General features: G+C 36.9%; 2 protein-coding genes across 5 annotated transcripts; one reads left to right on the forward strand and one right to left on the reverse strand.

Moving 5' to 3' along the window:
- Window positions 1–248: 248 nt before the first annotated feature.
- LOC121324545 (legumain-like) lies at window positions 249–12,315 on the reverse strand. 2 transcript variants are annotated; one of them, XM_041266562.1, is made up of 14 exons: window positions 12,215–12,315; window positions 10,399–10,546; window positions 9,517–9,614; window positions 7,076–7,157; window positions 6,315–6,400; window positions 5,865–5,940; window positions 5,258–5,320; window positions 4,832–4,898; window positions 3,129–3,247; window positions 2,822–2,911; window positions 2,519–2,728; window positions 1,909–2,082; window positions 1,358–1,425; window positions 249–864 (listed from the first exon to the last, which is right to left on the reverse strand). In XM_041266562.1, exons 1-14 carry the CDS (start codon window positions 12,301–12,303, stop codon window positions 822–824), a joined length of 1,413 nt encoding a protein of 470 aa, XP_041122496.1. In that variant the 5' UTR covers window positions 12,304–12,315; the 3' UTR covers window positions 249–821. The 2 variants fall into 2 exon arrangements, with proteins under 2 accessions (XP_041122496.1, XP_041122497.1); XM_041266563.1 differs by lacking the exon at window positions 12,215–12,315 and adding an exon at window positions 12,123–12,157.
- Window positions 12,316–17,065: 4,750 nt separating this feature from the next.
- LOC121324632 (golgin subfamily A member 5-like) lies at window positions 17,066–26,160 on the forward strand. 3 transcript variants are annotated; one of them, XM_041266726.1, is made up of 13 exons: window positions 17,066–17,410; window positions 18,456–19,025; window positions 19,440–19,655; window positions 20,068–20,287; window positions 20,491–20,614; window positions 20,879–21,082; window positions 22,324–22,494; window positions 23,068–23,196; window positions 23,462–23,560; window positions 24,285–24,513; window positions 24,667–24,772; window positions 25,279–25,342; window positions 25,637–26,160. In XM_041266726.1, exons 2-13 carry the CDS (start codon window positions 18,479–18,481, stop codon window positions 25,724–25,726), a joined length of 2,199 nt encoding a protein of 732 aa, XP_041122660.1. In that variant the 5' UTR covers window positions 17,066–17,410; window positions 18,456–18,478; the 3' UTR covers window positions 25,727–26,160. The 3 variants fall into 3 exon arrangements, with proteins under 3 accessions (XP_041122660.1, XP_041122659.1, XP_041122661.1); XM_041266725.1 differs by having other exon boundaries at window positions 17,362–17,544; XM_041266727.1 differs by having other exon boundaries at window positions 17,375–17,427.
- The last annotated feature ends 1,552 nt before the right edge of the window (window positions 26,161–27,712 follow it).

Here is a 27,712-nt window from a genome sequence, read left to right on the forward strand (position 1 = left end):
GTGATGTTTAACAGTATCACTCAAGGAGGAAGCTGTGCTGCTGATAGCAAGCAGTGTTTGCATGTGCTTCTAGGGAACACACAAGGGCTTTAGGCTTAAAATAAAAAGAGTGACTCAAGAAAACAAAGTAATTGGTCATTATTATTACACAGTAATACAGCACACCCTATCTTCTCCCACTGAGCCTAAAGGTCAGTTTCCTTGTTTCTATTGAATTTAGAACACAGAAAGAAAAGAAAACCTCTCACTTTTTAATAGTTTTGTTTTATTCATTATAAACATTGGCTAGATCTGTTTCAGACTGGACCAGGCAGTTTTGTATTTAACAAGTCCTATATTTACTTTGAATATAGAAGTTATAAAGCTAGTCATTGCACTTGAGGTACAATCCTGCCATGCATTGTTTATGCCATTATCTACAAGGTGGGTTGTTTGCAAGTTAGTTTACTTTATTACAGCCACAATTTAGACGCTTCAAATGTGCAACTTAAAACAAAGCGGTATTCCATAAGCAACATCTTTTTTTTTTTTTTTTAAACTGAATTGGTCTGATTTTAATATACTGGTTAAAAACTAAATTATTCCTATTCACCATAGTGTGTTTTGTCATCATAAATAAAATAAGAAAACATGATTTTTTTTTTGTAAAACAAGATTAAAAAAACCACTCTCTCTCTCTCTCAATATATATATATATATATATATTATATATATATATATATATATATATATATATATATATATTCTCTAATGCTAAATAGTGATTCATCAGTGCTCAGAGCCATGTTTGTTGTCTCTCCATGAATTTGTACAGATGAGGTTTAATTTGAAGCGAAGCACACCTTGTTCATTGCCTCCTGGATCCTGCAAGTGAAGGCATTCATGAGCTCAAAGAAGGAAGTAAAACTGCATCCTTGCACTGCCTTCTTATGTATTTGAACTAACTGGACTATAATCTCTGGTGATAGTACAATATAGCAATGCAATCACATTTTGAGCACTTTAGAATAAGACTCTATTAAAACAAAGTTTTTAAGTCTTCTTTTTACTCCCCCCTTCCCTCCCCCACTGGTAATATGGTATAGGAATCTTATTTTCATCATGTGGTGATGTGAACTCACTGTCCTGCATATACAACTTTAAACTGGGAATTTACATTTAAACTCAAGGGGTCAGAAGTTTAAGATTTCTGACTCGTGCCCCAAAGTATTCTGTTTTTTACTGTTTTGACCCTGTGTTCCACCAAAGGCATAATGAACCTGCATGCAGTGGAAGCAAATACCTGTAAGACTGTGCAAGTATCCAGTGCATTTTATACTAGATTTGGAATAAAATGAAATTAAAAGCAAAATGTTACCTGTCAGCAGGAAAACCTCCTTCACAAAGGTTCACAAGAGCATAGAGTTGTCTCAGAGCATATTCATACTAGGAAATAAGGGAAGAGAAAAAAAAATTAATTTAGTGACAAATAATTGGTGGATTTGTAAAACTGAGAAACTATGTAAAAGCTTTTGAATGAAGCTTTTAAACTGTAATAAGGTGACTTTTTATTTATTTATTTATGTAACTATTTCACAAAAGAACAAGGGTTTTTCCCTTTAAATCTGACTTCTTGCTGAAGACAGTTCTGAATAATCTGGGAACCCCAGGGAGTAATGTTTATCATACCCATGCAGAAATACTGTAACATGTCACATTGAGAAAAAAAAACCTAAGCTTCCTGTCACAGACTAAAAAGCCAATTCAGTAGAGCATATGGATCTGTTCTTTCTCTTAACTAATATCACTGGCATTTTCGCAAATTGGGTAACTTCTTACAAATACAGTAGTGTGGGCTTCCTCTGCTGCACTGGACAATTGAATCTGGTGTTTTTTGTGATGCAAGGTGAAAGAAATCCTGGAACTGACCGTGGGCGAGTGCCAGTTGAAGCAGCGTGTTTTGTAGTGTTCCACAGCGGCCTGGTAGCAGTCATGGTGGGTGGTGAGCTCCAGTCTGTCAGCGAGAGCCTGCCGTGTCCTTTCCCCTGATTCAGTCACCACAGACACAATCCTTCTCATGGTCTCCTTCAGCAGCTCTCTGACCTGAGAAACAAACCAGCAAACCATACTCGGATCGGCCACCATAAGCACGAATTTAAGCTTAATTCACAAAACGGCAAACCAGTTATTATATGAATGACTAATATTTTCTACTAATTAGTGGGAAATGCTCACGTACTGTAGTGTTACTACAAAGAATATCACATCAAATCTGATTCTGTCCAAACCCTCTTTTATTAGTGCAGAACTGCTTCCAAGTTATCCACCACACACTTGCAGACATTGCAAGAATTGTTTAAAAACACAGTTGACATATGAACCTACCAAAGCCATGAACTGGCTGGCCACTCGAAATCCCTTATGCAGCATATTATAGCAGTGGGAATAACTGAACCAAGGGCTCAGAAACCCAATGCATTAGGGTTGGGGGCTGGGTATGCATGCTGCAGTAACAAGGGCGTAGGAGTGTTGCTCTCACCTTCAGATGGGAGTTGATCTCCTCCAAGTAGTGCTTGGCACTGAAGATGTCATTGGTGGCCATCAGTTTCCTCTTGAGGATGGCGAGGGGGACATCAGGGCTGGGGATGAGGTCGGGGTCCTCGATGGGGGGGAGGCTGATGGAAGTGGCCGGCTGAGAGTTCTCATGCGAGTTACCCTGGAACTGCATCACCTTCATGTGGGCTAATGTCTGAAACCAAGAAGTATTAAGAGCAATGTTCTATGCAAATTACCCGTGAAGTAGGATTTTCAATTAAATAAACCAGCTACAATCATTTCTTACCTTGTTTCCATACTGCATCACATGACTGGTATTGGTGTGGCTCTTCACAATCTTGAATTGCTGTATAATGGTTTCTTTAGTCAGATCCTCCTGGAAGAAAACAGAAGATCATATTTGTGATGCTGAGATCCTGTTTTTATGTATACTTATGTACTGATATACTGAATGTCATAGGTGTCATGTGATGGTTGTGGAAAGTTTTACTGTACCCACACTTGGATCAAATGACATAATTTGATAAGGATGGAGTGGAAAGGTGGAAATGTAAATAATACAGCAGTTTAAAAGGGCTGGAAGGGGCACTCACAACATCAGAGTCTTCCATCCAATTGACACTGTACCAGTCTCCCAGGTAGGTGCCTCTCTTCTCGTCGTAGTAGCATGCATAGGAAGACTCGTGGGGGTTGGCAGCAGTGGTGGCGTACACTGGAGGGAGCAAACAAAGGGCAGCTGAGAACCTTGTGCAAATAACGGACTGCCAACTGAAATAGTAAGACAACTTCATGGAAAAAAACTTTAGTAACTTCAAGATGTAATTAGGAAGACTCTTATGTCATTAAAATCCTGATTTTACATCAACATTTGTATTCTAAGACAAAAAGCCATTATACCCATCTAAAATAAACTTGTCCAGACAAACGCCTATTAACAGTCTATCAATGGCGAGGAGTTTCTGTAACCCTTTTTTCTTAATCTGTTACCTGGCTAGCTTGATTTCTACAATGTGATTTTCTTAAGAGTTTGTCAACAATTTATGTAAAGCTTTAAAAAGGATAGAAGCAGCCATTCTATCTCCAATGAACTAGGTTATAAAATGACTTGGGCATTACTTGCACACTGATTGGCTGCTCACATTACAATGCCCCATTGTTAAGAGTACAACCAACGGTTTGCATATCAATACAATCCTCATCTTCTCATGTGTTATTGATTTATACAGGACATTTACCCTACCCTAAGACTGTATTTGAATTTATTCCCAGCTGTAAGAGCCTGATACAAATAAACCATCTACCCTGCCTTGAGGGTTTTGTGGAAGGAAGAGCTGTGATTTCATTGAGGCTAGATGGGAATCAATGCAATCTCAAGTGCACTCCTTCTCAGTCTGTGCCATATACAGGCTGATACAATTGAAAACTCAATCAATCTCTGTTATCCCTTTCTTTTAACTTAATTTGTTTCCATTCCAGTATGTTTTTTGTTTAAGGTGGTTGGGTTTGACTACTTTCTGTTAAAACGTAAATGCTGTACTTTGAATGTGTTTTATGACACAGAGACAAACATTCAAACAATTGAGTTGTGAAAAAAAAACAGGACTTTGACCTCCATTCCTTGTAAACTTCCGTTAATGACAATCCTGCTTGGTTTGACATTACAGCACACCAGCTGAAATGATTAGTCAAAAGCAGACCTCATGACAGTAAATACAATTCTGCTGATGGTACAGGGATACGATTAGTGAAGGGAAGCAGTTCACAATGATTCAGCATGTCACAAGACATTCCCACACAATGGGGCACGAGTATATAAAATTCATGACGTTTACTGCAACATGACGTAGGTGACGGTCACCAAGTTACTTGAAGCAGGACGGTTTTATTTTGTTGCTTGAACTTTGCACTTCGGGAATATTGAAAAAATAAGAGCTAAAAAAAACAAATTTCACCAAATTGTCATAAAGCTCCGTCTTCTTTCTGAGTATCGAATTTAATGGATTCCTCAATGCATCTTTCTAAGCTTTTAAATGAGATCGCATGTCAGCAGAGATATCAACATGCAAGTGCATTTTACGCCTGTCCAATCTCATTGGAATTGCAATGTCACATTCTGTAAACACAATGCTTGCTTACTGAATATCTTGGTTCCCTGGATAGAAAAAATCAACCCATATTAAAATATATACAAAACATTTGAATAAGCTGTCTCACAATTGCATTTTTTCGCATGTAGTTTGAAACCATAGGCCTAATGCTGAAACACAGCTGACAGTGAGTGCACAAATGAACTCACCATTAATATTGCCTGGCAGGTGGTTCATCATTGACCCAGACTCGCAGGCCTCAATATAGAACACCATCTGTGGAAATAGTACAGCAGGTAAATAATACAGATTTGCTATTATTGATCTGTACTACAGATCTTGGGAGATTCTGCCCCAGTTCGATGAGTTCTAGTGCTCTATACAATAGTTCTATGTGTATATACGCAAGACGGAATAATGGACACTGTGTAGTAAGCAATGGGATTCAAATGTGGCCTTCAAAACCAATGTTCTTCAAGATCTGTCAAAACAGAAATTTGCAATTTTGTTTCAGGCATTACACATTCAACATAACACACAGCCATAACTGAAAAGAACCACTTTCAGTCTTAAATTTATGTTTTTAGAACCAAAACAGAAATTAATAGTGAAGGATTATCCTAGCCAACTTTTACCTTTTTGTATTTCTTGTTTTTGTACATTTTTGTGATTGTCTTGTTAAGATCCTTCACGTGAAGCTGGAAAAGCAAAATAATAGAAAAACAGTAAAGCTATAAGCAGAATAAGAAAACATCATAACAGCATTTTCTGTATCACTTAACAAATTGACTGATAGCGGAAAACAAAGATGTAAAACATTGTGCACTATGACATTCTCTTCTTTGTTGTTTCCTTGCTAGAATCAAAGAATCTTGATTCAAAGAAAGTTGATTCTACTTTTCCAAAGCTCTGTTTCAACCAAGATAATTTTTTTTTAAATAGTCTTCAAAGTCTTGATGGCTTTGTGAAAAATACAAGAAACTGCAAACTAAATGCACTAGAAAGTAGTAAAATGATCTGCCTAGCATTTCGATTATGGGACTTTATCATGTGTTTGGCCCCATTCATAAAGCATTATCATGCCTGTAAAAATACAGCGCTTTAGTTGCATTTTTTTTTTTTAATACAGCTCAATAAATGTTGTGAAAATATGAACATTTGACTAGTTTAACTATTTCTACATAAATGTTGCATTCTGTAAGTCTGTGTTTTAATACATAAAGACATAAATAGCATGCTTACATCATCACTTGGGAAGGCTAGGAGGCCTGGGGCTCCATGGTCGGTGAAGTAAACAAACACATGATCATTTGGACCGCTTCCAAGACAAAAGACAAAGCAATGAGTCCACAGGTAATCGGACAGATTTGTTAGCCTAGTGCTCACATGACCATAGAATGCACATGACCAGGCAAGACTGCCTTAAACTCACTCTCTGTATGGCATACTCCCATGACAGGAAACAGCACAGTCGTTTCTTTTTTCTTTTATTATTTTACCAAACCATCCAGTCAGCACAGTATAACCACCAATGTGCAGCCTCATTTTTGCATATCCTAAATTAACGTACAAAATACAGTGAAGAACTGTTCTCAGCACAATAAAAAGGGGGAGGGGGCAGCAATGGTGTTAATGGAGCATAGCTAGTAAGAAATTAGATTTAAAAGCACTGGTTAGAACTCCTTTAATTACCTCTTAAGTACCTTCCCAGATCCAACGCCCTGTACTGCCTCTGCTTCCCCTTCCAGTACCGCTAGGAAATTCTTTGGGGTTACATCCTTCAAAGCAAAAGAACACAATTGTTTTTAACTTTAAGTGGTAGGAATTGAGAAAAATAAAAAAAAAAAGACTAGAACTAGATTGTGTCTTGAAATCATAAATAATTCAGTCCTCTCACAAAATTCCTTTACTGGTATCTTGTTAAAGTACCCCATAGCTGCACACCATAATCACAATTGGGTTAAAATTTAGAAATAAATCATTGTGGTAGCTTTTGTGTTTTATTATCCTAATTAGAAACGATTTCTATTTTGTAGTTAGAAGAGGCTTTGCATATGGTCTGCTGTGTGTTGCTCAACCAATGAGATACCTTACTAAAACAATAACAGACAGTCAATGGCTAGTAAAACTGTACATTTCATTGAAAGGCAGCAAAGTACATGGGCATGTAAAGTTGACACTGGTGTATGGTTTAACCCACATCATACAGTTAAATGAAACAATAATTTAAAACTAAAAAAGAAACAGACTCTGTGAGAACGTATTAGAGCAAGGGAGGTTCATATCATTTACCGCGTTTTCCTTTCTAGCTTTGTTTAGTTGGAAATGTTAACTGAGGGGGTCTTCTTGTTGAGTTTATTTAGTTATCATTGTCACTATTTAGAATGTTCTAGTGGGAAGATTTGAAATGAATGTAGTTTCCTGCAACATGCTTTGTCTTTTGGCAAACTCACCTCCCCAATGTAGTCCTTAACAACTCCTTTGTAGACATCGGTTCCATTCGGCCTGTTAATGACAATTCCTTTTGTTGGATTGCTGAAAGTAAAAAAACAAAATCATTTGAAATGTACAAACCTTCACAGTTGTATGACCTTTTTATACAGCTGTCTTTCTAATACAAGGCTGACTGCATTTGTAAATTTCTACTCAATTAACTGACAGCAGAGAAACAGCATGTTAGGAACACATACATATAAGAACATAAGAAAGTTTACAAACGAGAGGAGGCCATTCGGCCCATCTTGCTCGTTTGGTTGTTAGTAGCTTATTGATCCCAGAATCTCATCAAGCAGCTTCTTGAAGGATCCCAGGGTGTCAGTTTCAACAACATTACTGGGGAGTTGATTCCAGACCCTCACAATTCTCTGTGTAAAAAAGTGCCTCCTATTTTCTGTTCTGAATGCCCCTTTGTCTAATCTCCATTTGTGACCCCTGGTCCTTGTTTCTTTTTTCAGGCTGAAAAAGTCCCTTGGGTCGACACTGTCAATACCTTTTAGAATTTTGAATGCTTGAATTAGGTCGCCGCATAGTCTTCTTTGTTCAAGACTGAACAGATTAAATTATTTTAGCCTGTCTGCATATGACATGCCTTTTAAGCCTGGAATAATTCTGGTCGCTCTTCTTTGCCCTCTTTCTAGAGCAGCAATATCTTTTTTATAGCAAGGTGACCAGAACTGCACACAATATTCAAGATGAGGTCTTACTAGTGCATTGTACAGTTTTAACATTACTTCCCTTGATTTAAATTCAACACTTTTCACAATGTATCCGAGCATCTTGTTAGCCTTTTTTATAGCTTCCCCACACTGTCTAGATGAAGACATTTCTGGGTCAACAAAAACTCCTAGGTCTTTTTCATAGATTCCTTCTCCAATTTCAGTATCTCCCATATGATATTTATAATGTACATTTTTATTTCCTGCGTGCAGTACCTTACACTTTTCTCTATTAAATGACATTTGCCATGTGTCTGCCCAGTTCTGAATCTTGTCTAGATCATTTTGAATGACCTTTGCTGCTACAACAGTGTTTGCTACTCCTCCTACTTTTGTGTTGTCTGCAAATTTAACAAGTTTGCTTACTATACCAGAATCTAAATCATTAATGTAGATTAGGAATAGCAGAGGACCTAATACTGATCCCTGTATTAGCGCAGTCGCTTAACTAATGCTCCTGACAACAACACTATAGAAAAAGGGCCTAGCTAGAGAACAGGCGGCACAAAACTGAAATACGCTTTACTACAGACTAACCATGTTTCACTGAAATGATACAGAAATGAACCTGTCACGAACAATGACTCTAAACAGAAATCTAAAATGACCACCAATTACCGTAAGACAGTACATACCAGAGGATGGACCACTCACACAGTATATGAGAAGTAATAGACAATACCAGAGAAAGGGGAGTGGACAGAAATGACCCTTAAGAAAATCCCCCAAAGGAACCCTCCCCCCCCGATTTTTAAAGTCAAAATTCCCAGTCAGATGACTGTGACGTACAGAAAAGACACACAGTCAGCCTCCATATACCCACAGATTCTGACACCCTCAATTTCATTGGATAAATGCTAGAAAAAAACCAGACAAGACTGTTTTTTATTTGTCTTTGGTTGTTAGCAGGTTATGTAAAGGGGAGTAAGGCTCAGGTCACCAGAGCGTTGCCCAACACTTTACTGTAATCAAATTCACAATGTTCATTTCCTGTACATGCTTTCTGAAGGCAGGAATTGTTGTGATTTTGAACCATGTGATGCTGACTCCCAGCTGTGACTGCATTAACTTATTTTAGCCAGATGACTTAAGCACATCTGAAGACATCTTTCAATTATTTAAATACAGCAACTGAGATCTGCACATGTACATTTTCTCCAAAATAATTTGATTGTATATTTTAACAAAGGTTTACAGTACAAACAGCTTCAGTATACTTTGAGATTACGAAGCATTCAATAACCTGCACCAAAGAATGTAGCAAATGTCATCACAATATGACAAGCAAGAGAAACACTCTTCAGCAGAGTAGAATGTGTGTTATTTATTTGAGACGTCATTTATGCACTGATTTTACATTAGATATTTTGATAGTCATTTATAAATACTACAGATATAAAAATAAACATGACCATTTTGCCTCTTAATACGTTTATATCCACAAAACTGTTTTAAGGGCTGTTTTATTAAACCAAAGTAAAATGTTTACAAACGCTTCTTAATAGTCCTTTCAATTTTGTGAATAGAGCCCTATAAGGCAACATCCTTCTTCAAATATGTAACAAACAAACAACAAAAAAAAGAAACACACACAACATAAAAAACAAAAGGGGCCTCCGCCACCGTATCAGTGGTGAGAAAAAGATCCCCGAACAAAGCAGAGTGTCACAAGCACTTACTCTTCATTCTGCGCAAGGTCATCATACATCATCACAACAATCTGCTCGTCAGGAATTCCATTTTTATGGACTATCTGGTATGCGTGACATGCATCTGCCTACGACAACAAAACAAGGAAGCCAATATGAAAACATGTGACAAGATTCACGGTCCCTTTTCATACTAGGAACGGAACACTTGACTTCCCTCACAGAACAGGCCGAAAAACATCTGGGATATCACATTAGCTTTGTGAACGTTAATTAAACAGGTTTAAGGGTCTCCCCTTTGTCGGGTGTCCAGAGATAGAACAGGTCTTTTGTCTTAAATTCAATACCCTAATAACTTGGTGTATGCCCTTCCTAAGTGTTTATGGTATAATATCATAGACTAGTAAGCCACTCAACAATATTACAGGCAGAACAACACAAATATATCGGCTGCCTGGTATATGCTAACAGAGTTCCCATGAACATTTTAAATGGCAAGTCATTCAATATGCTCTAACAAGATGAGAAATTCTGAAAAAGGGAGTGAATTTAAATGCATAGGCTAATCTTATCTTTATGTAATATAAGAAAGCACTGGCCAACCAAGTTTCCAGCCCAATGCTACAGAGCTGTACATAAAGACAAATCACACAGTCAGTTTAATTAAATTCCAGAACTCTCTTCTTTTTTTCTTCAAAACCAACCATGGGCAATTATTAGGCCTTATGGGTTCCCATCTTTTCCAATGATATGCATTTGAGGGTTTAAACAACTTATGTAACAAGAACACTTCCAAATTCAAGCACTGTGAACTGGGAATGTATTAAGAAAATGGATTCCCAACCAGAGTGCTATAGCATATCAATTACTCGTAACTGATGCTAAAGGAAATCCGGAGGCTGTAGTTCACACCTGATGCCTGTAGTTGTCCCAGCCATTAGAACCGGCAACAATGACTACCCAGTTTTTGCCTTTCTCTGGGTCTTCCAAAGGAATGGCACTCACTGTCAGGGCCAAGCCTAACAAGGCTACCGTCTTCACAAACATGCTGCTGTCACCTCTGAAACACAAGCCAGACAACATGGGACACGTTAATCTCTCATTACAAAACACAAGCGTGACAAAAGCAAGTTAAGAATGAAATAATGCAGCCTAAAATTCTGTATGTTTGCAACCTAATATTGCAGAGGTGAAATGGACCAAATAATTGAATGCAACTATATACACTGTATGAACATTGTACTTAATCTTCTTTTCAAATACACCAATTCAAAAGCTGGGATTAATGCTACCTAGTAAACTATAGTAAATCATTTCACTTGGCAGGACTATAGAATGGCATTCAATAGAGTAAGGGTTCTTGGAGTGGAAGTCACATGTATTTAAAACTGTATTAAATATATAATTTAGACTTATTAATTATATTTTATAATGTAAAATTCTACATGTTTTGTATTTCAATTAATATTATTCCCATAATACTATTGACTTATCTTAGAATAAACATTAAAGTGAAAGGTTTCCACAAAGCAGTATTCCATATATTCCTATATATATATATATATATATATATATATAATATCTATATAAACACACCACACACCCCAACACACACAAAAAACAAATCACGTGATACGACCACATATCTTTCTGTAGTCAGACATCTAGTTCTGTTCCTTGATGTGTACGTTTTGTAAAGAATTAATAACTTGTACATAGCTTCTCTTATGAAAGTGTACCAAGGGAAATGTACACGCTTGCCTATGGTTTTGCACACTTTTCAATGCAGTTACTATGGGGAACTTTTATAATGGTTGCTTTACAGAGTGTCAAAGCAGTTCTTTCAAAACTTTTGCTACTTCAACAAATACAACATTTATACATATCACTTCCATGTTATAACACTGTGTAAGTTACTGTATTTCAATAGCTAAAAAAAAAAACATTTACCAAATTCTAACATGAAATACAAATTTACTAGGTTACGAATTTTTAGGTGAATTTGAATACACTGTATAAATGACGTGCACTGATTTTCATTCGTCGTGTATGGAAATATGCCTACCAAAAAAAAAAATGACATTGCTTTGTAATTTGATTTTGCTTGAAAAGTTTTCCCCATCACACTTCTCCATTAAACCTTTGCTGAAGAACATTTTTACGAAAATAGAAGTCATCCACTCTTCATCTCCATAAATGTCTTGCACAGCAAGTAATTTGGCTACACAACGTTTTTCGACAGAAACAACATAAGCATAACACCCACAGTGAATAAAACAATATTGACAGCATGTGTCCAGACTTTCAGATGCATTTAAAAACCTAGTGACGTCTGAACTACTTGTCAGTTTTTTTTTTTTTTTTTTTTTTTTTTTTTTTTTTATGTGTTACTTTATCTCAAATTCCTAATTAAATTAAACTGAAAATAAAAACAGGTTTAAAACTTTAGTTTTCAATTCGCCTGAGTCACAGTCTTGTGATATCTGACCTTCAAAGATCGGATATTACAAAACCACTTCAAATAATAAAGCTTTACAAACATTGCACAATAAAAGGTTGTACAGAGAGGACAGTCCTATTGTTTTTACTGAGGCCGATTGTGAATAGCACGGCTCGATGTTTTCAAGCGACCTTACTTGTTTTCAGTACACCCCATTTGGACTCCAATGTCGCCAAATTTCTTTCATGTAATGTATTTTATAACAAGTTCTTTAAAGAGACGTCTTACCTGACTCTCCACGAAACTGCTAGAGATGTATGTGGACCTTTGTGTTTTTGTGTACTGTACGTTACGACAGCAGAGGGGAGGGCTGTCATTGTAGTTCGACCAATGAGCCGACAGCAGAGGGAATGGACTTTTGCAATTATGCTACAGTAGCCTACTACTGCACAGTATATTTGTACAGTATTAAACTATTGCATACCACTTCGTGGTCATGAAGTCTTATATTAAAATAGATGACCTTTTTTATGTTGCTTGTCTATGCTTTACTATGTTATTTAAGGTATTCACTTAGAACAGATTATGATCAAGTACAAAGATGAATATCTTTTCCCCCAGTGGCTGTGGTGAAGATTAGCAGTAATAGGAGCTCTGGTCTTGTCATTTCTGCCAATGCACCTGTGAAGCAACCTCGAGGGAAAGACCCTCCAGTGCTACTTCTCAAAACAGAAAACCCAGCATTCACTGCTTCCCTTCGTCATTCAAGGGATAAATGAAGCGGGATCTAACAGAGTTAGAGGATGTCATGCTACTGGATATATGTTATACTGTTATAGGTATAAGCATAGTTTGATAAAGTAATTCCCTTGTAACTCTCCCGTTCCTGTAACTACCACTTCTCTAATAACTAGTTATATCTTACCATGACGAAATCACTGGTCCTGTATAATTACACATATTGTTGGCTAGTCCCACAGATGCCAGCGCTTTGTGTACAAGATCATGTTCTGATACAGTAACATCACTTCTTTACTGACTGGTTATTATACAGACTAATTAAATCACAGCTACTGGGTCACATTATTTTAAGGGGCATTTCTTCATTTATTAACTGTTATCACATAGTTTACCTTCACATTATTTTGTGTTAATAGTAAATACCTAGTAATCAATTTATAAACAAATAAAAAGGTATAATAAATCGACACTATTCCATATTGCCTAAGTATTGTATTCTTTTGAATCCAATTTCAGGTAAAACCTATACTGAAAAAGAGGAATCTAACTTCGTCTGCAAGGGCAATATGTTTTATATTCATTTTTAATCTTCCTTTAAGTATTCTGCTTTCCATTGAACTTACTGAGTCAAAACAACATCACATGCTTTTGGGCTATAAAATATCACATGCTTGTTTGAGGATAGTTGTTTTACTATGCTGAGGCCATTTATACCTAATGTACACAATTGTGCAGTTTATTTTACTAATTTCATGCTATAATACTTATTCTCTTACTACAGTGAGCTTTTTTTTTTTTAGTAAACTTAAAGATACTAATTTTCCAAGTGTATAGTACACTGTAGTTTACTACCTCTATAGTATCACACCTGTATGCTGTTTTTAAGGTGGTGCAATAAGTTGTTCCTCTCTCCCTTGTTGCACTTCTGTGACCTTGTGTATTACTAGGCACACTGGTTCACATATTTTTTATTATACCTGGCCATTTAAAGTGCAGCTTCAGCAGGTTCCACTGTGGTTAAAGAAGGACCATTTTATTTTTTTACTTTTTTATTATTTTTTGTCTTGTGATAGTCTTGTGATCCATCAGATCAGGTGCTCCTGCAGTTGCTGTCATACAAAAAATAGACCTGAGCTATTGAATTGTTTAATATACAGTACACATGTTTTTAATTGAACAAATTATATATCATATATAAATATAAATTGACTTCAAATATATAATATAATATTTATATATTATTACTAAAAGTAGTCTATAATCACGTAATATATATATATATATATATATATATATAATAACAAACCTTTGCTTTAAGTGCACCAAACATAATTGGAAGCTGAATAAAATAAGTTTAGAACAGAAGGTAAGAAGTACTTTTTTTGTGTGTGTGTATTTTTTACAGATTTGTAAATACACGGAATAGCCTACCAGATAAAGTAATAGGATCTAAAACACTGGGAACATTAAAAAATAGCTTCTATAGAGACACTTTGAATGATCTAGCCTCTCTTACAAATATCTATGGCAGACAACTTAATATTCGTTCGTTAACAGTTAAAAGCCATCAGAATGCATCAGTAAGGGATCAGTAAATACATGCTAATACTGCATCTTGAAACAGTACTACCCACACCTTTTCAAAAAGACACTATAGTAAATCAAGGTAAAAGCAAAAGCGTACTAAAATATAGATTAATGTCCAGCAAAGCCAGCAAAGCATTGGCAAGCAATGGTAAGAACAGAGATGTGCTGTATGTCAAGCAGAGTATACGGCAGAGTATCTTTCATACTGAAATATTAAAGGGGGTGCGTTGTTTTTTGGTACTACCCCTAGCAGCTATAAGCAGAGCCAAATCTAATCCTATGAAGTTTATGGAAAGAGGTTGCATAATCTACCCTTTATATAAAACTCAATCCAGTATGGTGTCTAAAAATTAGCGCTGAAATAACAGAGAAAATTACTAATAACACCTTAACTTAGATCAAAAGGAGCGACTAGTTTGATTAAGAAATCAGCAAATGGTAAAACAGAGACTCCTAAAGACCAATAAAAAACATTTCAACTGTTGTAGGATCAGAAAACACCTTAAGAGTACATGGGGTGGGCAAGTGCTGTAAATGAAAACTGCTTGTATAACCTGGAGCAATTTAGACCCAGGGTGATGGGAGTGATAAATATTGCATGAGTACAATGTAATTAACAATTAAAGCCATAAAATCTTTATATAGTGTTTTTAAACAGGAGGAGGATATTTCCAATGCTCCCAGTAAAGGGTGTATCATAGTATTCTTTGCATAGTGTACAGTGAAATATAATATTATTCACTGTACCTTAGTCAAACCATTAGCTAGCATTCTCTAAAAACAAACATATATTTGAGGAACAAGAAGTGGCGTGGTCTAGTCACGCTTTCCATGGAATTACTCATTTTACAACTATGTACAAAAAAAATCACATGCCTTTGCTTGTGTCACAATTGTAGTTCATTTCAATGTAGAGACAGTTTTCCAACAAACACATTGAGTAACGTTACACAGTGACATAGAATACATTTCCCCAATATTTGGAAGTCCAATTGTTTATTGTAATGCAATTTACTGCTTACAAGATTTTGACATTATTCTTATACAGTTTATTAGATTAATATGTGTATATCTTTCCTTTCATAGCACAGTTATTTAGTTTATATCAACTTCTATACTCCTGGTCTATATCATTTTTTTTAATGTTATATATCTATATAGATATATTACTATATATATATATATATATATATATATATATATATATATATACACACACACACACACACACACACACAGTGCCTATAGAAAGTCTACACCCCCTTTCAAAATGTCACCTTTTGTTGTCTTATAGCTTGGAATTAAAAAATTTTTTTTCATTTATCTACACATCCTACCCCACAACTTCCAAGTGAAAAAAATATTCTAGAAATTTGTAGAAAATTCATTAAAAATAAAAACTGAAATAGCTTGATTGGATAAGTGTCCATCCCCCTTGTAATAGCAATCCTAAATTAGCTCAGGTGTAACCAATCACCTTCAAAATCACACACCAAATTAACTTGCCTCCACCTGTGTTAAATTGTATCATTTACATGATTTCAGGATAAATTCAGCAGTTCCTGTAGGCTCCCTCTGCTGGGTAGTGCATTTCGAAGCAAAGATTCAACCATGAGCACTAAGACGCTTTGCAAAAAAAAAAAAAAAAAACAAAGATTCTGTAGCCATGTGGCAAAAAGTTTTGTCTTCTGACAAAACTAAAATGGAACTTTTTGGCCTAAATGCAAAGCGTTATGTTTGGCACAAACCCAACACAGCACATCACCCAAAGAACATCATCCTTACTGTGAAGCATGGTGGTGGCAGCATCATGTTATGGGGATGTTTCTCATTGGCAGGGACTGGGGCACTTGTCAGTATAGAAGGAGAAATTAATGGAGCAAATGCAGGTGTGTAGATAAGTGGGGAAAAAAAAATCCTCATTTAAATGTATGAAACTCTGAGGCACTGACACATATATATATATATATATATATATATATATATATATATATATACACACACACACACACACACACACACAATAAAAAGAAAATTTCAAAGAAAAGTAAATTAATGTATAGCTTAAAGCTAAAGTTAAAGCATTGATGAATACATTGAATAAACACACACAGCAATTTTATGAGCTATAGTACAGTACAGAACAATGATTAATGTCACTCAGGGGTGTTTATGTTTCATATGTTTTCTGGTTTTTTTTTTTTCAGAACCCGAAATCTATCCTGGATTTGGACATGCCATCTCCACACCCAAGATCAAATGCCTGCACATATCCAGTTCACTGATCGATATGCTAACTCAACATGAATATGTCCTTTTTATGAGGAAAATTGATGCACATTTTCTGGTTACCAAGCAGAAACTCCACTAGACGAGTCACAGGAGCAGCTCCATTACTCCAGTGGGTAAGAATTGTCATAGAAAGCTGTGAAGCATTTTTCACACTACAGTCCAGTCCTTGATAGGCTTTCACTGAAGGATCTGCCCCTATCACTACTCCCTGTAGTACAATTATACCAAATGAATGAGATTGTTGCTTTAACAAACCAATGTGGTTATTGTGACAAACTTGTGCCAACTCATCATCTATCGGAAGGATATAAAACAGTCAACTATTTTAATATTTGGAAACACAGTGCCCTCTAGAGCACATAAAAGTTAATACATTTTAGTGATGTCAAAGTATAAATGACCTGTCAAATAAAAGAGGGAATTTGCGCTCCCTACTGGTCACTGATAAGTAAATCCTATTTCAAATATAATCGTGCTATTTTACTATAAGCTATATGCTTTTTAATTGTTTTGCCAAGTTTTAATGACTATTTTAGGTTTACATTATTATAAGTCAGTACTATGGCAGTACTATGGATGCTGAATTAGATCTTCTCAGATGTCACAACAATGCAGTCACATCATCGTCATTATTCTACAATATCGATGGAGCTCAAATATTTTCACAGAGGACCTTAATATTAGTTTATCCTTGACCTGGGCCCCAAGTGTTTAGCCTATGTGCATTTAATATACTGTATAACTGTTTTATTTAATACAGAAACCACAGTTGATGTGAGCCCTTCTAGGCGAAGCGGAGGGCACTCTGTTTTGGGTCCTGACACAGCAGTTCCTGGTCCACGTCTCCAGGATCATGGAGGCTGGGTGAGAGCAGCTGATTTGTAAGCTTTATCAACTCCAAAACGGCTCTTGTATTTAAAGTTATTAGCTGTATATATTCCTTGACATTTAAAGAAACTACCGAAGTTTGGCAGAAAATTTCATGTATTCTGTGAAAGGTAAGGGGCTTGGTGTAACCATAAAAAGGCCCGATAACATAACATCAATAAGTTAAATGCACGAATCTGGAAGTGTTCAGTACGCTTTTTCATGCGTTCTTTTGTTAATCAACCGTATGTTTTTCTGTTTTATTTGCAATATATTGTTGACAATATGCAATCAAAACAGTCAACATTTAACCAGTGATCTCTGAGGGGGGTATTTTGCGCATGTCTACATAGTTTTGATATGTTCTGTAATTGTATTTATTTTTATTTGCTGTAAAGTTTGTACTATAACTATGTGCTAAAATAGTCACATTTACAAAATGCATAGGGTTAAGTTTTTAACCAGAAAATCAGATATTTCATGGTTATATTTGTCTATCCTTAAATGCCAGAAATGTTGAATCGATACTAGTACTGGGTATTGAGAGTAGTGTATTTTCTGCATTTCCAAGTGTCCAAACCACCACACTTCACACAAACCAGCACCTTTACACAGCCAGGGATGAACAAATACCGCTTTCCTGCAGCCAGTCTGGCAAAAACCATTGTCAAGATTTTTGTTGCTAAATGATCTAGTTCTGTGCCCTGAATTTAAGAAGGAAGGCTACAGGTAAATCGCATGTGACTTGATCTTTATGTTGCAGTTATTTAATCAAGAATCATGCTCTCCTGTATATTTAGGTCTGCACATGATTACCTGCTGGGCTATACAATCATTACGGGAAAAGAGTTTGCCCAGTTTAGGTGATGTAAAATGATGCTGCCTGATAGTTTTATAAAGAAATTTCCAATAGAGAAGACCTGAAAACTAGTCTCCCCTTATATCCCAAATTTAATCTTTTTTTTTTTTTATTGTTATTGTTTATTTAGGTTATGGCATTGCAGTATTAATACAACAGATTTTTTTTTTTTTTTTTTTAAAGAAACAATTTAATAAAAATCCAGTATGTCTTGGTTCACTGATCTTGCGGGGAAGGCAGAGAATTTCCTGAACAAAGTGGACCAGGGGGCAGCAACAGTGTTGAGTAAGCAACAAGCTGAGATGGCTGGTTTAGCTTATGACACCACAGACTCCAGTCAGTACATTTCTGCTTATAAACAACAAGCTCCTGAGTACCATCCACCCCCAGAGGTGCCTAACTTCATCACTTCGGCTGCTGTCAATATAAAGAAACAGAAGGCCACCCTTCTGTCTGGGACTGCCAATGTATCCTCAGCATCACAGACCCCAGAGGTTAATGACAGGCCACCTTCCAGACCCTCCTCTCACTTTGTGAGGCCCAAAAAGACAGAGCCGGATGACGACCTGCTCTTTGATTTCCTGAACAGCTCAGACAAGACCCTTAATGGTAAGGTGGACTCTACAAAGGAAAAGCCCAAGACACTGTCATGTCAAAGCCTGTCCCGAACTTCAAGCCTCAGCTCCATCTCCACTGGTACCCACAGCAACAAAACCTCTGAGGATGGCTCCAGCAAGGATGGACAAGGACAAGGTAGTGAATGAAATTTAGCTAGCCAGGGATGGTTTTCCCATGTTGCTGTTTATAGTGTAAACTTTTTGTTTTGTTTGTGAATTGGATATTAGGACAATATGCTGAATGCAGACAATTGTAATATCAACTACATTAATTTTTGTCAAAGAAAACATGCATATTTTTTATTTAGTCTCTCCTTTGTTTGGGGAAATTTGGTGATTTATTTTGTATTCCTAAATCTGTACAGTTTGTTTTTTGAGCATTTAAAAAGGAAAACGATTTATCTGAATTCATAAAGAATATAAACTCCTCCTACTGCTTTGTTCTTTTTTTTTTCAGAAATACCAAAAGATCAGCTTGGATCTCACCAGTCAAATAAAAAAAAGTATAAGCTGTCTTCTCCCTGGTTGACTTTTTTTTTTTTTTCTTCAGATACTCCAGAGAGCTCTGATTCTGGTTTGGTTGCCCCCTCAGAGCCTGCCAAAGAAGTCAGTGCTTCAGTTGGCTCAAGTCTCTCTGTAAAAGATGAGAGCCAGTCGCAAGTGTTGTCAAACCTCAGACTGGAGAACCAGCTGCTGCGCAATGAAGTCTCCTCACTGAACCAGGAGATGGCATCTCTGATTCAAAGATCAAGAGAAATGCAAGAAGGTAGGAACAAGTGGTCTGTGCTTATAAAATAATGGTAAGAAATGTTTATTTTGGCCTTCAAAACCGACATATTTATTATTTATGAAGGCACCGCCCATGCTTATTGCACTATATATATTTGACCTAGACTTCATATGGCTGCGGTTGTTGGTTACCAGATGATAAACTCCAAACTTTTTGAGACATGACTTCAGATTTGGTACAAGATGACGGTTGTCATGTGAGGTTTTAGTTGCGATCTTAGAGACTAAATTCTTACAGATATTGGCTTGAAAATAGATTGCAGCCATGTTTGCTTTGGATAGACATTCAGTATCTCAAACCCCACAAATGTGTGTGTATTTCAGTGGATTGCTAAAATATTCAAATATTCGTACTAGATCCTCAGACTTACCTACTGCTGTCTTTCCAGAGCTAAGCAAAGCAAGGGCCCGGGTGGAGAGGTGGAACGCTGATCACTCTAAAAGTGATCAGACTGTGCGGCAAATGCGTTCTCAAGTGGATGATCTGACAGAGGTGATATCTGCTAAAGATGCCCAGCTAGCTGTCCTCAAAGTGAGGCTTGACGAGGCTGACCAGCTTCTAAAATCTCGGACAGAGGCACTGGAGTCTGCACAGTGTGAGAGATCAAGGTACTGATTTTATTTAATATGTATTTCTTAAAAAGAAAAAAAGGCGAGCTGTTTTTTTTTCTTTCTTTCTTTTTTGGCTAGTTCCATTGCAGCGGTTAGTAAAACATATGTGGACAGATTTTTCCAGTGCAAAGTTTGCTCCTATTTTTGCTAATGAGTCATATCTAGAAATAAACTTTGAAATTCCACTTTTTTCTCCTAAGAATCATCCAAGACTGCAATGAAGGCAGCAGCTTACACGACCAGACATTACAGGCATTGCAGGAGAGGTTAAGAGAAGCTGACTCTGCACTGAAGAGGGAGCAAGAGAGTTACCGACAAATCCAGGTTAGAATGAATATCTTTTTCAATGCGTATATTTTCTTTAATCATGTATGTTACTTGCCCTGATATTCTTTGAAAGAAAGATATTTACAGAGCGACATGACTTTAGCTTAACGTCTCATCCAAAGGACACCCCAAGAGACTGTTGCACCCCAGAATACCACATTCATTTGTATCTTTGTGCAGAGTGGGGGTGCTATATAAAGGTCTGCCAGAGAGGGTGTGGTTTCTCTCCTGGTGTAACGGATGTCTGCTCTTGTCCTTTAGAGCGAGTATGCAGCCCGTCTCAGTAAGGTGGAGGCTGAGAGGCAGAGCTTGGCTGAGTCACTGACAGTGGCAGAAAGAAAGAGCATGGAGGAAAAGAGGAGGGCAGAGGAGCTCCAGCAGCAGCTGAAATTTGCTAAAGCTGGAACAGAGTCTGTCAAGCAAGAGCTTATAGACTACAAACAAAAGGCTACACGGATTCTTCAGGTGAGACAGCAGCGTTCATTCACAAAAGTGATTCTCAAAGTCTCCACAAAATTAGAGTTCATCTTTTTCATTAATAAAGATTTATGGAGGGAAGTACCAAGTATGAATGAAAGACTTTGCATGGTTAGCAGGCTTGGCTTGGTTTGATCAACTGTGCTGTATTTGCATAAACTGATTGTGCAGAATGTATTTAAAAATATTACATTTCTTTACTATTAAGAAGGAGCAAATGTGGTATTTATTACAGCCACTAGGGGCAGAATTTTGTTAAGAGACAATTTAATAGCTCTATTTGAGGCTACAGGGGTAAAATAACTGATTAGTTAAGGTAACTGATTAGTTAAGATAACTGATATTTTATACCGTACAAAGTTGCCTTTTACCACATTCAGAATCGTTATGTAACATTTTAAAATAATCTGTTCAACACAAAACACACTGGCGAACTAAGTGTTACAGAACACCCTTTTCTGTGTCCTGTGTTGGAAATTTTCTGTCACGTGATGGATCATACATCAGTTGGGCAGTACAGTTCTCAGAATTATCTTGGGAGTGTTTGGTAGGAGAGAATTTTTTTTTCCAAGCATTGCAGTGTATCCAGGTCATCCTCCCTCCTGTAACAATGCTGGTTTTTTGTTCCCACAGTGCGCCACTCATTTCAGTCAGAGCACCAGCATTGTTGCAGTAGGGAACATGGACTAGATACACTGCAATGTTTAGAAAATACATTTGTTTTTGCCTGGTGAATGTTCCCTAATAAAATTTTGAAAAAAAGTAAATGTCTGGTTGATTTACCCATGATGTGTGAATAAAAATATCAGTACCACCGTGACTATGTTAAATGTATTTTACCTCAATTTCTTCTTGTGTAACACTAAAACCTGATCCCAGGTTACATTATTGTCCCTTCAAGACATGCCAATAAGCACATTGAAAGTAATGCTTTTTTTGGCCAACTACTGTGCTTTGTTAATGTGGCCCAAATAATGGTTGTCAATGGTTGTTAATGTGGCCCAAATAAAGGTTAACCATGACCACAAAATGTCTGTCATCATAGATACAGTGTATCTATTGGTAATGGTATTTCTGTTTTTATCGGTACATATTGTGTTAATTACGTACAGTTAGGCGAATATATGTCAACTACAAAAATAATGAACTGTTCATTCCAGGTACTTACAGTAGAAAGATACACATAAAAGGAAAGTTTCTGAAATCCTGTAAGCTTGTCTCTGATTCAGTCAAAGGAGAAACTAATCAGCAGCTTGAAGGAGGGCGCAGAGATTGATGGTCTGGACAGCCACACAGCCAGCACCATGGAACTGGAGGAGCTGAGACACGAGAGGGACATGCAGAGGGAGGAGATCCAGAAACTCATGGGGCAGTTCCAGCAACTCAGAACAGAGCTGCAGGTCACACGTTTCACAATTTGTTTGGGAAAGGCAATGCAGTTGTTCAGAAAAACTGGTTTTCAAGCTGGTATCTGGCTTTCCAGAGAATATATTTCACTGTTGCTGTGAATGAGGCTTGCTTTTTTTTTTTTTTTTTTTTTTTTTTTTTAAACTTTGAGAATCTCTGCTCAGAGCCAAAGTTATATTACTGAATAACAGTTTTTAAAGAGCTTTAACAATTGCGCAGAATATTAACACAGTAAATCATAAGGTGGCATTAAAACATTTTAAGAACGTGTTCAGATTAGCTATATTAATATGCTGTACATCTATTTTCCATTGCAAGTATACAGGAGTAATACAAAAATACAGTGATTATAAAAATAAGCTAGGTGAAAAGGTTTGTTTTAATCATGCATAACTTTAAACCTTCACTGAATTAGCTGTTGTGCTATAAAAAAAAAAGTGTGTGTTTTTTTTTTTAAGGATTTTTTTTTTTTTATAAACATATATTAGGTACTTTGTATAATGTTCTTCTGTTTTATAAAGTTGTATTTTATGCATATCCTTAGTCTGTGTTTTCATACAAAACAGGATACAGAAAACCTACTGATGACAGAAGGGGAATCTTCTCGAGAGCAGCTTCAAGAACTGCAAGACCAGATAACCAGTCAGAAACGATCCAAGCAAGAGGCAGAAGCTGAATTGGAGAGGCAGAAACAGGTTGGCATGTTCAAATCAATTGAACTACATGTATAGATCTATTCAGAAATGTAAGAATAATGACGTGCCAACATTGGCAATACCCTAGATTTGTCATAGTTTGTACCTATGGTGACACTAGTGTTTTAATTGCTTCAATTTGTGTGTGTTTAAGAGACAAGAAAAAAAAACTAATTGTTCTAAATGAATAATTGGAAATCTTTGTCATATTTTATATTAGAATATTGCTGCTTGTGTTTTTTTTTTTTTTTTTTTTTTTTTTTAGGCGTTTCAGTATTTGGAGGAAGAACTGCATCGCACCAAAAACTCTCTCCAGAGTAGAATTAAGGACAGAGAAGAGGAAGTTCAAAAACTCAGGAATCAGGTACTGTCCTTAAAGATACGTGGGTGTGCTATGTTAACATCCTCAATGGCAATATCAGTTACACTGGAAACCTGAGATCTTTTTAACAGAGTTGCTGTAACCCTTTCGGTCCATTTATTCAGCGCCTGTCAGGCACGTCAGGTCCAATTTGTTTCCACATGCGCTGTTTATTTACACCCTGTTTTAATTTTTAAAGTAAACTGTTTTAAAGGGCATTGCAATGCTAAGTGACATCAGTACTACATCTCCAGCCAAGCCCCACCCTGTGTTCGCTGTATTTTTCACATACCTCTTTATAGCCATGCATACTGATAAATCCTCTCCTGATCACTCGTTTTATCTCCAAACTCCTCAATAATGCGATCCAAGTCATTATTTTAATACTGTAACATCTCAAAGCTCTGCAAATGTCTGTGATATTATTTGAGCGCTGCATGCGGAAGCAGCTACCTCCTTTGTTTGTCTGCTTGTCTCTGTATGGTGCAGCTGCTAGGGCTATTGCTCACATGCCCCTTTTTGTTTTTTGGGGTTTTTTTGTGTGTTTCATTCGGCTCCTATCGGTCTCACTCAGCTATTGAATGGTTTTCTCTGCTTTTTCCAGAGAAAAAACGACTAGAAACCTGTGCTTTACATCTTTTCGGTGATGTCGGACAGGGACTGGAAAGGGTTAATAGTCATGTGGGAGAAGTCAATCCATAACCAATCTGCTTGTTTCTTCCCGCAGCTTACCAACAGAACACTGAGCAACAGCAGTCAGACAGAGCTGGAGAACCGGCTGCACCAGCTGACCGAGACGCTGATCCAGAAGCAGACCATGTTGGAGGCCCTCGGCACAGAGAAGAACTCCCTTGTCTTCCAGCTCGAGCACCTGGAGCAGCAGCTGAAGAGCGTGGAGGGTAGCAGCACTGTTAACGGATCTTCCATCAACATGGCAGGAATAGAAAACACCGAAGGTAGAAATGATTTGCATTGTATATTTTTTAGAATACAATACTTTATACTACGTTTGTGTTCTACATGCTCATGATGACCCCACCATGAAGCTATTTTTATTTTACTTGTGTTCTATAAGGTTTTAAATGTTGATCAGTCATCTTTTGTTCTAGGTGCTCGAATGAGAAATGTGCCAGTCCTCTTCAGCGATGGGGAAAGCACTAATGCAGGGATGTATGGAAGAGTCCGTAATGCAGCAAGTACAATTGACAGATTCAGGTAAAGCAGAGTTTCTCGTATGTTGATCACACTATTAATGAAAATTCTATTTCTACAACATTTCCTCTAATATTTAGCACATTACTTGAAAAATATTGTTTCAGTTGTAAAGGTTGCTGCTCAGAGACAGCAAGGGGCATTCAGCTTAAGTTAAAGTACAGTATATGTGCATGAAAAGAAAAACACACTGCAGGCATTCCTTTATCAACCAATTCTTTAGTAAAAGGACCTTTTAACAAAAAAAAAATCCACCAAATGCAATTTTATTTTGCAACAATAAAACAGACACACAAAAGGAATTAAGAGATACAAAATAAACCAGGTCCTGCATTATAGTTAATTTTATTTTTTCGTAGTAAGCTTTATCACTATTGTCATGTTGTCTATACTGAAGAACGCACATTTGTAATATTAGGGCATTAAACATTCTGTTAAGTAGCTTTCTCTGTAAACACTTTGTAGGCAAACAGTCCTTTGACCCGTCTTTTCTTTTGCTGTGTTTTTAGCATCCGGTTAGGCATCTTTTTAAGACGTTACCCAATTGCAAGGGTATTTGTAATTATTTACATGGTGAGTACTTTCTCTAATATGTGCAAGTCTGTTTTTCAGGACTGTCCTGCCCCATTTTCATTTCATGAATGCAATAGGAGCCAAAAAAAAGTATAATGATGCAAAAGTTTATAAATATTGGTTTCTACTCCCATCCTGAGAGTGTCAAAAACATAATTGTCCTTGTATTCTAGTACCGTGACCGTTGGAGTTATGTTATTGCTATTTTGATTTATATAGTTGTGTTTGAGAGAGAGAGAGAGATTGATTTTTAAATTATTTAAAAAAAAAAAAAAAATCTTTTTTTCTCTTTAGGCAATACTTCACCTTTGGGTGATGATTGTTCTACTAACCTATACACCTGAGATGCATCCAGGCAACCCAGATGGAAAAATGGGAAAGTGAAAGCAAAGAACATAACTTTTAAAATGTGAACCGCATAGCGTTACAAGCTACTGAACAGCATGGAAACAAGCCTTGCCATGGTTGGGGCCAGTAATTTGCATAAACTCATATTGGAAACTGCCTACCCACCCCCACATTATCTTCCAAAGTTCTTTCAATTATTATACCATCAATGAATAGCATCTTGCAAAATAATATCTCGGAGTGCGAATTGTCTTTTGTATATACTGTAGATTTGGTAGGTTCTTGAATGTAATCAGGGAAATAATTATATTAAAGACTGAACCGGGGTTTTCTTTTAAAGTTTGAATTACTGTCTTTGCACTCACTTTTATGGGTATTTTTGGGGGTTTTTTTGTATATAGAAAAGGAGTTTCTTAATCCTATTGAAAATTACTTTTAATAAAAGTTGTAGAGGAAGGCTTTAAAACATATCAGACTGATATATATTATTTTTTTTATGTTTTTTTTTTTTGTACACATTTGTTTTGTTCATTTTGTTATTCCTAAGGAGACCAGAACAGAATATCCACCACAGATTATGCACATAACTGTCAAAATGCTAATTGACAACTGTTGTATTCCCACTTTATTTTCATAACTATGTATAAATGAAATTGTATATAAATAGTTTACAATAATATTTAACAGTAACACTCAATGTAACGCCCCTACCAACCTCCTCAGCGTGTGGATAGCCTTTGTGTGACTTACAGAGCTTTCCTCCCTCTCAACTGGGGGTCCTGGGTTCTTAGGTTTCTTGTGCTGAAGTGGACTTCTGGTCATCATCTCTTCTGCATCAGGTGTGTCAATACAAGATGTGCGTGCACTGCAGTGCTATCTAATGGTATGAACAATCAGACTGTATATACTGCTCTGCTACACAGTAAATAAAGTCACTGGACCCTCAAGTAAAATAAAAGGGAAAAATTAAACACACACACCTCTACCTCTGGGAAAAAATTAAGAGACCACTGCAAAATTATCAGTTTCTCTGGTTTTACTATTTATTGGTTTGTGTTTGGATAAAGTGAACATTTTTGTTTTATTCTATAAACTACTGACAACATTTCTCCCAAATTACAAATAAAAAGATTGTCATTTAGAGCATTTTTTTGCAGAAAATGACAACTGGTCAAAATAACAAAAAAGATGCAGTGTTGTCAGACCTCGAATAATGCAAAGAAAATAAGTTCATATTAATTTTTAAACAACACAATACTAATGTTTTAACTCAGGAAGAGTTCAGAAATCAATATTTGGTGGAATAACCCTGATTTTCAGTCACAGCTTTCATGCGTCTTGGCATGCTCTCCACCAGTCTTTCACATTGATGTTGGGTGACTTTATGCCACTCCTGGCGCAAAAATTCAAGCAGCTCGGCTTTGTTTGATGGCTTGTGACCATCCATCTTCCTCTTGATCACATTCCAGAGGTTTTCAATGGGGTTCAGGTCTGGAGATCGGGCTGGCCATGACAGGGTCTTGATCTGGTGGTCCTCCATCCACACCTTGATTGACCTGGCTGTGTGGCATGGAGCATTGTCCTGCTGGAAAAACCAGTCCTCAGAGTTGGGGAACATTGTCAGAGCAGAAGGAAGCAAGTTTTCTTCCAGGACAACCTTGTACTTGGCTTGATTCATGCGTCCTTCACAAAAACAAATCTGCCTGATTCCTGCCTTGCTGAAGCACCCCCAGATCATTACCGATCCTCCACCACATTTCACAGTGGGTGCGAGACACTGTGGCTTGTAGGCCTCTCCAGGTCTCCGTCTAACCATTAGATGACCAGGTGTTGGGCAAAGCTGAAAATTGGACTCATCAGAGAAGATGACCTTACTCCAGTCCTCTACGGTCCAATCCTTATGGTCTTTTGCAAACCTCAGCCTGGCTCTTCTTTGCATCTCATTGATGAAGGGCTTTTTTCTAGCTTTGCACGACTTCAGCCCTGCCCCTAGGAGCCTGCTTCGAACCGTCCTCGCCGTGC

The sequence above is a fragment of the Polyodon spathula genome, chromosome 12 (genome assembly GCF_017654505.1).
Source record: "Polyodon spathula isolate WHYD16114869_AA chromosome 12, ASM1765450v1, whole genome shotgun sequence".
NCBI classification, from domain to species: Eukaryota; Metazoa; Chordata; class Actinopteri; order Acipenseriformes; family Polyodontidae; genus Polyodon; species Polyodon spathula.

What these genes read in the sequence shown, in the direction of transcription:
- LOC121324545 (XM_041266562.1), bottom strand. Translation starts at nt 12,303, where the DNA reads ATGACAGCCCTCCCCTCTGCTGTCGTAACGTACAGTACACAAAAACAC. An exon ending in TTAAGGACTACATTGGGGAG is followed by an intron (nt 6,401 to 7,075) that starts GTGAGTTTGCCA and finishes TTTGCTTTGAAG; the next exon opens with GATGTAACCCCAAAGAATTT. An exon ending in AGATCAACTCCCATCTGAAG is followed by an intron (nt 2,083 to 2,518) that starts GTGAGAGCAACA and finishes TTTGTTTCTCAG; the next exon opens with GTCAGAGAGCTGCTGAAGGA.
- LOC121324632 (XM_041266726.1), top strand. Translation starts at nt 18,479, where the DNA reads ATGTCTTGGTTCACTGATCTTGCGGGGAAGGCAGAGAATTTCCTGAAC. An exon ending in AATTGGAGAGGCAGAAACAG is followed by an intron (nt 23,197 to 23,461) that starts GTTGGCATGTTC and finishes TTTTTTTTTTAG; the next exon opens with GCGTTTCAGTATTTGGAGGA. An exon ending in AGGAATAGAAAACACCGAAG is followed by an intron (nt 24,514 to 24,666) that starts GTAGAAATGATT and finishes CTTTTGTTCTAG; the next exon opens with GTGCTCGAATGAGAAATGTG.